Raw genomic sequence first — 13,237 nt, 5'->3', positions numbered from 1 at the left:
TCACTTCTCTTTCTCAAGCACAAAGTACACAGGGTTGAAAACTCTGATTTTATCAGAGCTTTTCTTCTACACCTCCGGACCTAGCATCAAAAACCAGGAATACACATTCATAGAAATGTCTGACAAGGTGAAAAACTATTCTCTGTTCAACAAAAGTTACAGAGCAGCAAGAGCGGCCCGTGATGTAGACAAGACTTCACACCACAGATTTTTTTTTCACTCACTATGAAATTCCATTTCGATTGTTGTATCACATTGATGTCTTACTTTAATAATTGAATAAAATTAATTGTCAGTTAGTCTTGGCAAATTTTTCTGCACTGCTTAGCAAGCCTACCAAAAAAGACCAGTGCTATCAAAATTCAAATTGCTTTCAAAAGAATACAAACCGCAGGCAGAAGGAAGAGAGAAGGTCAAATTTATTTGGTAAGACAGTAATAGTAGATAAGTTTAGAAAAAGTGCATGGAACAATCCCCTAATACTTCTCATTGCATAACTTCTTATAGAGATGTCATGTTTTGGCTCATTATTGCCTCTTTTTCATAATATATACCAAATAGAGAAAAATCTAAGACAAAATCTTCCCCAGATTTTAAGATTTGACAGTTTCTTTAGAAACTATTTCTTAATTATTCACCAAATCTGTAGTGCAGTCATACTGAAACAACTCAATGTATGAAACAGCCTTTCTTGCCATAAACTAGAAAGGGCATTATTAGTTCTCAACAATTCATTAGATGCCACTCAGACCACAATCCTACTATGACTGAAGTTGCAACTATATTTTTACTTTAGTGCTACTATTTCACACACTCATCTGGAATAAGAAATTTGCAGGGTTTTCTGATAGACAGAAAGCAGGTAAGTTACTTAGTGAGATTTCATAAATCCTAACAAACATTATTAAAAACACACTAACATCACAATGTAGTCCTCAGACTATGGTAACCTTTAAATGACAACAACAATACAGTTGGAAAACTAAACAATCCTGTTGCATATTTTGGTGTGAAATGCATTCACATCTTAAGAGCAAGCCCTTCTAGAAAGACATTTAAAACCAGCTTGTAAAGGCAATACTGAAACCAAGGAAGTGTTTTGCTGCTATAAATAAAAGTACAGCTGACAGTTCTATTCCTCAATGGAAACCGGGCTGGCCGGACATCAGCATTCCCTAACACTGATTAGGGAATGCATAGAAGTAACTAAACAAATGACTTATAATGCTCAAGTACCTTTGCTAATTTAGTATCAAGTTTTCACAATGACTTTCAAGAAGTCAGTTAAAAGAGTAAAACTGCAAAGAAATAACACTGTATGGCTATAAGGAGAATACCTCTTTTGTTTCTAGTGCATAATGAAGATCAAACATTAATCAACATTTTTTAAAAATAATTTAAATGAATGGTGTAACAGACTTAAAATACTGCCTCTTCTAACATTTGTTAATTGTGCTTATAGAAAGATCTGGAGTGTGTCTGTATTGACATGGTAACTTCACTTTGCCTCTACTGGGATTAGAGAACAACTGGACATCTCTCAACTCTTTAGAAAGACCAAACCTTAGGCACTCAAAGCTAAATCTATCCTTGCAATAAAGAAATACAAGACCAATAAGATCTTTACATTTAAAAGTGTGACAAATTCTCCTAATTTGCTCCTAGAAGATTACTAAGCCTTTTTAAAACACAAGCCAACTGTAAAGAATCTAAGGTCACATCTGCTGAACTGCTGCACAATTTCACACAAGTTACTGATTCAGTCTAATATTAACTTAGTACATTTACTAAATATAGACATATTTCATTAGTGAACTACTTCAGAATGATTTGAACACAAAAACACAGCACAGAGATTACTTTTACTGTAGCACAGGTTCAGACAAAGATTTAAAATAGGTTGAAAAAGGTTAAATACTCCCAGAAGCTATTTCTAGAGAAGAAATATGTATTACTTGCCTAGCAATATATGCTACATCCACATTTAACATTTAAAATGTTATCAGAAGCCAGAATGAGCAACCATTTGAAAACAGGAGAAATCACATCAAATGAAAAGACACAAATCTGAACTAACAGGCTTTCCAGATGGTCTGATTAATAACCAAAATGAACAGAGAAATTGCATTTGCTGTGCTATTTACTTTACTAGCCAGCTTTATTCCTCTCCATTAAATGCCTGACACTTTATCAGTAATAAGGAGGGCCAAGCTATTCTAGACTTTAAGGGTCAGGACCAAAGAGAAGGTGAACAAAGAGGATGTCATTGTTGCAACCTAGTAATTCAGAAGACCAAGATGTAGTCTTCCTTGCAAAAGAAAAAGGAACACTGCAGTTCCAAACCCTGGTGGTGCTCCTTGGTACCTGAGCCACCCTGACACCTGCTCAGAGGGCAACACAGCAGATCACAACAAACAAGGTTTTCTAGAGTGCATTAAAAACCCTTTCTCCAAGTTAGCTGGCTTAGCCAACTCAGATAGGCACTCTACTGGAACTTCTATTCATGCATATGCAAGTACATTCACTTCTAAGGTGAGTGAAGGTCAATAGCCAGCTTGGCTGCAGAATGAGAAAAGATAGCTCAAGATCCTAGAAGAAATGAGGATGATGACTAAGAGAATAATGACCCTGAACTTGGAAAGAGGAGACTGCAGCTTGTTCAGAAAGCTGTATGGCAGAAGTTTACAGAAAGAGTTACAGAAGCTCAGGAAGGCCAGCCGGATCTCAGGTGGCTGAGGGGGAGCTCAGTGAAGAACACCCAAACTCTGCAAATACTGCAGGGAATTCCAGGGTCTGTATGAGCAGTAACATACTGAGGCTGACACTAACCAGGGAACAGCATGGGAAATAGTAAGTCTGGCTACTGATGCATGAAGACTGGAAACAACAGAGGAAAAGTAATTAGGAGCCAACGTTTTAGTCAGAAGATTAGCATGTAGAAATAGTAAGTGTAAGGACAGCCAGAATTAGGTCCAAGAAGCAACAAAGATGACAAGATGTCCAAAGCCTTCAATGGGAACTGCCTGAGGACAGGACAGACAGCCCTGAGCAAGGTAACAGATGAAACCTTCTGCTCTGACCATGCAGTAAGGGTCAGGCTAGTAGTGGGGATCAGAGTGCAGTGGGTACTTTCTCTGGTTAGCAAAAGGACAGACAGATGTGGACAGACGGATCATGTATTCTGCTATTGCCCATCTCAGTCCTGACAGCACCTGCAACTACCTACTACTTTTTAATACTGATCTGCATGCAACACTTGCAAAACTATCTGGATACTAAGGAGTGTGTATCTGACATTTTTCCAATAATTTGGCTTCAACTTGTTTTATTTATTCTCTACGTACTGATCTAGGGAGAAATAGTAAAATACACTGCATTTCTCCTGAAAGACATGACGACAGTCACAAAGGAACTACCTTCCCTGGCAGCCCCTCAGAACTGTGATTAACCTGTCCATTCAGCACACTCACCTGCTGAAATCTGCCCCTGGAGACAGAGAACAGTCTGTATATATACATATAGGTGTGTGTGTGTGAGAGAGAGCAGCTAGCAACATAAAGTGCCTGAGAAAGAAAATATTTCAAAACACTGTCTCCTCTCCAGGAGACCAGACTAAGTAATTATTCCTTTTCACCCTGTTGTTTGTTTACATTTTCTTATGTTTTCAAAGCTGTCCTTTGCAATCAAAAGACAAATTTCTCTTTTTAATGCAAGCATCTCTCCTTTTAATGAAGCATCTTCTCCTTCATCAGACTTAAAGGCTGCCTATGTTAACAAGGCCTACACAAGTCTTCCTCCCACAAATTATTCTTGATAGCAATTTATAATGAGAGAAAACTGGTGAGAATAATAATGCACCATAGCTTAAAGGTGATCAGTCGCTAGAATAGATATGTGTGTGTGTGTTTATGCATACATTTCTTATATCTTTTGTTTTATATATATTATATATATATATTTTTTATATATGATCTTACATAACATATAAAAATGAAAAATACTTGCTTTTCTGCAGACTCAATCATCAGAGCTTAAGAGAATCTCAGTGCATAGACATGCCAAGCAGGAGAGCAAGAGGGAATGTGGGCAACAGCCTGCAACACAAACCTGACAGGGGCATTAAGCAGCCTATTTTCTCTGCAGGATTTTTAGTGGAGTAACATCTATCAAGCTAGCAGTAAATCTCCTCAGAAAGGCTGAAGCACTTTTCAGAAAATGCACACAGAAGGTAAAGGGAAGAAAGGATTCTCATTTCAGGTTTTGCCATAAGTTTGTGTGCAGAACAGAAACCAAGGTTGCTTCTGGATGCAAAATTCAAACATACCAGGCTTTGAGGGACTTTAATATAAATGAAGATGACTGATCCATGTATCAGTGGATGTGCACTGAACTGAAGCTCAGGAACTGCTGGGTGTATTTAGGTAGACTAGAAGTCTGGAGAGCAGGGAAGAAGAGTGCCAACAAACTAGAACAGAATCTCCATATTATCTCCCAGATTTATTATCTTCTGACTTTTTGATTACACTGTCACATATTTCACAGCCTTGACTAAACCCCTCCTACGCTCTCCAAACAACTGACCCATTCCTTGCATTTTATTACAGGAATTACATTAGTAGCTTTCCAAAGCTGGGACTCAGAATTATTTTGAGGAAGGTCCAAATCCTGGCACACAACCCTGAGAAGAACAGAACTGTAAACTACTCCATGTACAGATACTAGATTGCACACCATGCTGAAATCCAGAAAGAGGCACTGGGATCCTGAAAACTCAGCACTGCCACCATCTGCTAGCCTGTTTCTTAAACTGGTTGAATTTATATGGTTATCCCTCTTAGCCCTAAGCTTCTGCTGCTATTCCTTACATTCACAGCACAGTAAGACCTACAACAGATTTCAAAGATGCCAACAAACCACACAAGAGAAGGGGAAGGCATTGCATGTAGCAAAAATTTTTCAGCTTATGCTAGTTGTCCTTTTTCAAAATGTCTCAGTCCATGAAGATAAAAAACGTATTTTATAATAGGCTTATGTATCTTAAAAAAACATAATCATGTTAATGGCAGCACAGCACAGAAAGACCAGGTGTTCCAGAGCCTAGTAATCTGTCACATTTTAGTTCATTATGCCACATGCTGGGAAGTTAGCCTTCTATATGAAATTTCAAACATATCAAATTAACTTACTATGAACCTTTGAACACCTTCCTGCTCCCTTATGACTACCCTATGTCCCACGAGATCTTAAAAACGTCACATCTTAAACAATTTCAGGGGGCTGTCATCTGTAAAGTCAACCTGTCAAAATTAATTTCCCTCCCATACAAAATACAGAATGATTCACATATATGTACAAAAATAGACATAGCAAAATAGATGCTATTCAGTCTAGTGCAGATGCTTCATCTTTACCAAACACACTGAATCTTCTGAAAAGTAATTGATGGCCAAGGAGAAATGTCCAAATCACACTCAAAAAGAGACAGCAATATATCATCTTTAGATACTCCAATTTATTTTAAAATAATACACTTTACAGGTTGGTATTTAGCTATGGGACTGAACAGCAAATGTGGGGGGGAACACCAAAACATTATTTTCTATCCTTTAACTTAAGAAGTTATGCCTCCTAGTGTATATAGCAAATGTACCTTCTGCTCTAAGTTATTTCTCTCTACAGCAATAAATTATTTTATACATAATTTCCCTTTAGAATGCTCTTTGAAAATATGCAAAAGCTCAGCATGAATATGAAACCATGCTAGAAGACTAGAAGTCCAATTCTGTGTGTTAACACAACCAAAACAGCTATTTAAAGACTGCAAAACTTCCCACTATACAGCTTTCACATTTTAAGTTGACCATACTTACAGGGCATATTCTGCTAGAGGCAATTTGAAAACATCAAACACTTCCTTGTTCTTCATTAAGTAAACTGAACGCAAGTAGGATACAAAACACTGAAAAAAAAAAAAAAAAAAGACATCATTCAATTACCAACAAAAGAAACAAATACATTGTTGCTTTAAACAGAAAACAGAATTTCACTATTAGATGGTCTAACATTGATTTCAGATTGAAATTTTTCATAAAATACTCATCAGACAAAATTTCTTGCTACTACAGAAGTGATGCAACTTCACGTATTCGAATATTTTGTTACTTTCATATTGGCTGAATTGACTGAATTTCCCAACAGTATGTTATGTTATATTTTCCTAGAATGAAAATATGACAGATTAGTCCTAAGGAAACATCACTGATTCAATTTGATTTTTCTTCTCCTAGCTTTTCTGAATGTTGTTATGTTATCAGTTAGTTTTTGATATCTAAATTATGTGGAACTTAGAACAGACTTTGTTGCTATCAATCTGAGGTGTCCTGACTTAATCTTAGCCATGAGCAGGAAGTTATTCAGCTCAATATAGCTGCCTTTCACTGTGGTCCAAGATGATTCATATTACTTTGCATTTACCATCAGCTCATCACATTCACACAGTCAATGAACACAACTCAGCTGCCCAAGACAAATTTATTATACAACACCTACTAAGACCAGTCCAAGGTTGAAGTATCAATTAATCACAGACTTTCTCAAAAAAAAAAAAAAATTGGAAGCACTGCATAAAAGAATAACTTAATCTTGTAATGCATTTTTCTGCTGACCTTCCCAAAGGGAAAGATTCTTATTCTTCTCATGCTTCTTTTACATAGTCTAGTTCTACCTACCAGCAGCAGTATAAATACTGGAATATTTCAATTATCAGAAAAGATCCTTGGATTTCTGCTGCTGATAACCTTATTTGTAACACGTGCCAGAACTCCTACCATGAGGCTTAAACCATCAAATGCTAATAACAACAGCAAGTTACACTCACACCATTCAAGCATCCTATAATCACACCCTTGATCTGCTATATACGGTGTTATCCTGTTAAGCATCTATTGGAAAAAACCACTGTATTAATAATTCATGTGGAATTTAAAAAAATATATATATTTCTTGTTAACCTCAGATAGAGGAGGAAACACCCAACAGTCAGGAGAATTGTTGTCTGATGGGGATTCTTTAAATGATTCTAAGAGAAAAAACACTTTCAAAGATGAAATGAGGGATAGGAGAGTAAATTAAGCAATGTTATAAACTCATCCTTTTGTCTTGAGGGAACTGAAATAAAAACTATTGATTGTAAGGTACGTAGAGCTAAGAGATATACTTTGCAAGCTGTCCATTACTTCACTATAAATTTTCATTTGCTTGTTTTTCCTAATGCTGAGGGTTTTCCTTCCCAATTATGTCTTTCAATTAATTTTAACGTGGAAAGTGTGAGATGAATTCATTCAGCTGCTACCAAGATTGAGATGTGGAATAAGGCACTTCTTGGCTCACATTGTATTATTAATCATTTTACAAAGGTGATTAGAATGTTTAGGAAAAGGCTTCAAATTTGACAGATCTCATTAATCTATTGTTGTCTAGCAAGTGACAAAAATCAATGAAAACCACTTTCTTCTCTGCAGTGACAGATGGAAAAAAAGTAGGTTAAAAAAGAAGTATCCTTCCTGTGAATCTAAGATTTGCAGATCTGAATATCTACATGAGTCACTACTTGCTACAGGGTTGAAATCTAATTATGTCTGTTGGATAACTGACAAAGTCATCCACTTACCTTACTAGCATATATTTGGTACACATGTTCTAGAAATTAACAAACTATAAAGGGCAGAAGAAACACACCTTTTCATGCTTTTCAAGCCCTACAATAACTAAGAATGAAACAAAACAAATGCATAAAACAGTTGTTTTACTTTACAAGAAGAGAAATCAAGCTATTTATTTGATTTTTTTTTATTTGATTTCAGTGTGTTCACTTCAACCTCTGTCTTAAACTTTGTCATCTCAGTTGGATTTTATTCAGTTATAAGGGAGAACAAGTTTAATTTAGTCAGTATGAACTTTCTCCCAGCTATTTTACAATTGCTGTTGTCTCCTGCCATATCTGCTGTTTCATACAACATTCAAGGCTTTTTTGAAATACCTGAACATTGCAAAAACATTATATGCATAAACTTCTATGGAAAATGTTATGGTTGGGCATTATTAACATATTACAGTTCTACTACAATAGTAGCTACAGATCTCCAAAAGCACTGGAGATTATTGTACAAGTACTAGAAATACATAAGGAAAAACTATCATGCCATGAATTTTTATTTACTATTCTATTTCCTGGATAACTGTTTTAAGTATTAAAATGCACACAATTCAATTGATGTGCTGTTTTGACAGTAATTCAAAAGTAACATAGTGTGGCTGGAATCTCAGGCTGTAACACCCTGCACATCGCTGTGGGTGTGATGAAGAATTTAATGGACAGACATCACTTCAGTGCCACAGTAACATTCAAACTAGCAAAAAAAACAGATTCTTTTTTTAAACTGTTTTCCAGAACTGACTAAACTGACATATTAAATATTAAAATCACAAGAAATGCCAAAAGGCAGCATCAGTCCATGAGAAGAAGAGCAAAGGTTTCAAAGGAGCCTCAATCTGATTCAAACTGTCTTCCCAAGCAACAGCAGGGGAGTCATGTCCTACCAAATGAACCATGAAGCTTGTTGAAGCAATTAGTAATCAAGAACTTTCTATTTTCAAATAAAGTAAAAGCACCTTGAAGTAAATCAACAAGCTTAGAGGACACAATAATTTAGACCTCATGCCCTTACCACATGGTGGTAGAGTACCATCCTACCTGAATTTCTGTGCATAGCTGTGCTGTTTCACTGCTATCTCATCCATTCAGGTTGGGAATTCATTTTTTACACTACAAATGTCAAGAATGTGGTGGCTTGCAACAGACAGCCTAGACAACATAACACCCATGCCTCTGAGAGATCCAGCACTTCAGATAAGGATCCAAGGACTTCATCTGCATTAATTTTATTGTTTTATTCACACTGACATGTGACTGCTTGGGCACATTTCCATAGTATGTCTGAACATTGACAGTTAACCTTACTAGGGAGGGACATTTCTGTGATAAACCATTTGTCCATACTTCAAGTTTTTAAAAAACTGAATGTATTTACAGCTTGCCTGCAAGAATGACACTTCTCTGCTACCCACAAATTAAAAACTGCAACAAAAATGGCCTGAAAGAGAAATTATATAACAATTAAAATTTTTCAAAACTAGTCTAAGTTTGTATCTGCAATACAGAGAGACAACCCGTGTCTGATTTTATTCTTGGGTTTTTTTGATACTTTATCATTATCTTCTTTTGCTCAATTCAGAATGATCCTTCTCTGCCTTCTAAGAGATTTTAAAAAGCCAAAGGCAGAAACAGAGGTTTGTAGGTGTTTTCATTCCAAGAAAGATGATGCTGGATTCCTCCTATTCTCATCCTCCCCCAGCTGCTCTGTCACTTCTGACATAAATTGGTGTAACTGCAATTTCCCATGGCAGCTGGAGGCGAATGTTACACGTCACCAGTGCCTCTGGTTTGTGCAGTGCCAGGATGAAGCTTACACTGACATTCCACACTGCTTCAAGTAATGCTTTATGCACTACAAAAACCTGGAATACCTAAACACCAAAAATAGTTTTTCAAAGCATTCCCTTGGAACACTGCCCTAGACATTTTATTCACAAAGCTCCCACTGAGCTCCTCAGGCACTTTGATTTAAATCTCCTTGTTTAGGAAAGTAAGACTGGCATTCCTCTGATTCACTAAGTGTCCCTACTGCAGGCCAGCAAGATAGGTCACATCACACAGCCTACCTCTGCAGCACAAAGAAACCACCATTCATCCATCCATCCCAAAGGGGTTTTAAGGTGTCTGTGCCAGGAGGCATTGTAGAAATGCTTATTCCACCCTATCATCTATAAATAAAAGTTCAGGCAGACTAACTCACAGAGGACATCTACAGCTAGGTGAGATGAATCTTACCTAGAGTTTTAAATATTTCAAGTTGACTCATTTTACATCCCAGTTCAACAGAAATCCTAAAATTCTTGGTTTCTCTAAGCTTTCACAATTCTTCTCATTTTACCCTACCACCCAGGTTTACCAGTATACCTTGAAGTGTTATTAATGCCCACACTAGCTCATAAAAATAAAAAGTTATTAACACTAATCCAGAATCTCTGCAATCATGTGTTTCTCAGGCTTTGTCATTTCTAGATTTCTCACCACGTGGCATTTGGTTGCATTTGTTTAATTTGACCTACATATATAAGAAAAAAATGACATGAAAGATTTGCCTATTATCCTTCCAACTGTGTTTCCCTGCATCTCAACTTGAGCTTGTGATTTTGTATAGTTTTGAAGAGGCTTGATACAACTATAGAATTTATAGGCTAATGATGTACACAGTTAAAAAACAAAAACAAAGCAAAACCCCAACAAACCAACCAGTCTCAGAAAAACAACATGTTGCAGTGCTTCAATAAAACAAGTAATAAGTTCTATTCCAAAGAGTTCAGGGCCTAAAAATAGTACAAAACCAGGGAAAGGTCAGCAAATAGGCTTAGTGATGGCAAGAGACAGCACAATTTCCAAAAAAATGTTTCACAGGCTACCTTTCACAGAAAGCATCTTTTAAAACCAAGCTCATTCTCATCCAGGAACCTACTTAGTTATTTGAAGCTTCCCTACCTTCCCCAAACCTGATAAACATGTGGTAAAATTCACATATTGTCCATGGAATTGCCCAGCATTAACTAGCACAGCAAAGAAATCCCATTCATAAACCCATTCACATAATTCTCCACCTTACTGGAAGAGCTATTCTAAGCTATTTTGCTGCTCATTTAAATCCATACAAAAGTTACAATGCTTTACTCAATGCACTGGATTTTACCCTGAGAAAGGAAAAATTGTCACATATATTCAGTATAACATATAACATATGACAATGAAAAATTGATCACATGGTTTCATAGTTCTAACTTTTCAAGTCAAGTAATGTGATCTGCTATGTTTAAGTAACCTTTTTTATTAGTGGCATTATTTTGAAATTTTCTGTATCAGCTTTCCAAGAAGTCAGAGTAGTTGAAGTCAAGAAGGAACTTCAGAGACCATCTAGTCCAAAAGCCTGCTCAAGCTCAGGGCAGGCTGCACAGGAAGGAACCCAGTTTTTAATAACCAGCATTTGAAAACTGCACAGCCTTGCTGTTCTAGTGTTCAACCACTCTCACAAGAAAGGATTTTTCTGGGTTTAACTGGAGCTTTTCATACAGAAATCTGTGCCTGTTGCCTCCTCTCCTGTCACTGGGCATCACTCAGAAGACTCCAGTTCTCGTTAATTTATGTTTCTCTCCTAACACAGGAGATTCCACAAGTGCTTAATTATCTCTGGTGGTTCTTCAGCTCCAAACACTGCCTCTAGCACATGTCTGAGCTGGTCAGTTATCAAACAGCAGTTCCATTCAATTAACGTGCCCCTAGAATTACAGTGTAGCAGATGACTTACCCTTTGAGCTTTCTCTTTTAACTCCTGATCTTGAGCTAAGAACGCTTGCATCCTCTTCTGGATGTCTGTAAGTTTTTCTGGATTAATTCTAATGAAAAAAGAAAAGAAAAAAAAGAAAAAAGAAACAAAAAGCTTTAATTATTAGAACATGCCAAAAAAACCCCGCCTATTAGGTTCTCAGGAGCATCTTCACATCTTTTGCATTGTTTTAATATGCAAAGAGCTATTAGCACTGACACAGCACAGAATGGAACCATATTAAGGGTGAAGATTACCTCAAACAAATAATGCAGAAAAGACAAATAGCAACTTTTTTATTCAGTTTTCACACAAGGTGGTGAAATTTCTTTCAAAGTAAAGCAGAAATCTGCAGAAAATAACATCTTGATTTTATAAAAATATTGCAAAAATGCAGAAACAGCATAATGAATTATAGGACTACTTTATATTGAAATAAAAGTCTTCATAAGGAAATTGTCAGCATTTTTTAAAGCTTAAGTAAGATTCAATGTGCCAGGAATACTGAAATTTAAGTACTTCTTACAAAGAATAGCCAGGTGAGCAATAATAAAGGACACTGAGATTAAACAGATTTAAGAGCTTCTCAAGTAAATAAAGAATATTGACTGCACTACAGAAATTGCCATTAAACCTACTAAAAAGATATACAGATCATCTCCCAGATTCTGAATTTTTAAACTTATTCAAGTGATAGCTACATTATAGCAAGTTTATTTGCCCAGATCTCTTCTCATTTACTTTTGAGCTGCAACTGCCACCCTAGTGTACATACAACCTAGCAAACATGGAGGGAGGTTATTTTTACTAAATATGAAAACAGATGTCAAACTTAATTCCCTTACAATTTCCATTTCTTCACTCTGTTCAGATACAGCCAAGGCAAAACTACAGTGTACACAGTTTTAGTGGAAAAACAAAATAAATGAGTTCCAGTTTCCAGATAGCATATAATTTGCTATAAAAATGTAAAGGCAAAAGACGGAAAAAAAAGAAGCGTGAAAACCTGAGTGGAGGACAAACTGACCAACAAATCTTTGAAAGATAATGATACAAAAAGTAAAGAAAGGATAGCATGAGTTATAAAAAAAATTAATATGAACACCAGTAGTAAGACAGTCCAGAAAAGTGTTGGATTGCTGCTAAGTTATGGGAAAGCTATTAAGAGATGACCTCAAAGCCCTTAAATTAGCCAGTGCCTTTTTTGCTTGTCTCCACTCAAAGTGGCAGCTGCAATCAGCCAGCTAACAACAGCTACAGCACAGGGCAAGCTCACACCAGAATCACAAATCATGGGAGGCCAAGCACTCCAATAAATCAGCTGGGTAAAAGAAATTTGCTCCATAGCAACTAGAGAAAGTAAAAGCACTTGGAGTCACAGTTATATCTAACCTTAAGAACTCCTCTGAGATGAAGGAAAAAGAATCCTATCAAACAGGCCATGTAAATACAGTGCTTACATGCAAAGGGGCCAAGAAACAATTAACTTTTTCATGATATGAAAGAAAAAAAAAAAAAAGAACAACTGGTAAGGACCTAAAGAAAATAAGTAAATACACAACAGCTAACACAGCTTAGTCAGAAGAAAAATATGATTCATCAGTTTAATTATCCTCCATAGCAGCATTAGCAGGTTTTAAGAATGGGAAAGAAACAACAGATGTCGTATTTGGTGGCAGGAAAGCATCTGGCAGCTGTACATTCTCATAAAATAGGGAAACATGATCTTAGTGAAACCTTTAAGT

The 13,237-nt window shown here is 36.4% G+C and overlaps 1 protein-coding gene across 1 annotated transcript in view; it reads right to left on the bottom strand.

The window, feature by feature from the left end:
* Positions 1-13,237, bottom strand: part of DDX10 (DEAD-box helicase 10) — a 156,274-nt gene that overhangs the window by 112,645 nt on the left and 30,392 nt on the right. The window contains exons 11-12 of the mRNA XM_079298709.1: positions 11,475-11,562; positions 5,871-5,959 (exon numbers count right to left, since the gene is read on the bottom strand). Of these exons, the coding sequence (XP_079154835.1) occupies positions 5,871-5,959; positions 11,475-11,562 (177 nt within the window). The remainder of the gene's footprint in view (positions 1-5,870; positions 5,960-11,474; positions 11,563-13,237) is intronic.

This window comes from Erithacus rubecula (genome assembly GCF_903797595.1).
Source record: "Erithacus rubecula genome assembly, chromosome: 1".
NCBI classification, from domain to species: domain Eukaryota; kingdom Metazoa; phylum Chordata; class Aves; order Passeriformes; family Muscicapidae; genus Erithacus; species Erithacus rubecula.
The sequence above is the reverse complement of the archived record's forward strand: the minus strand, read 5'-3'. Positions and strand labels throughout refer to the sequence as shown.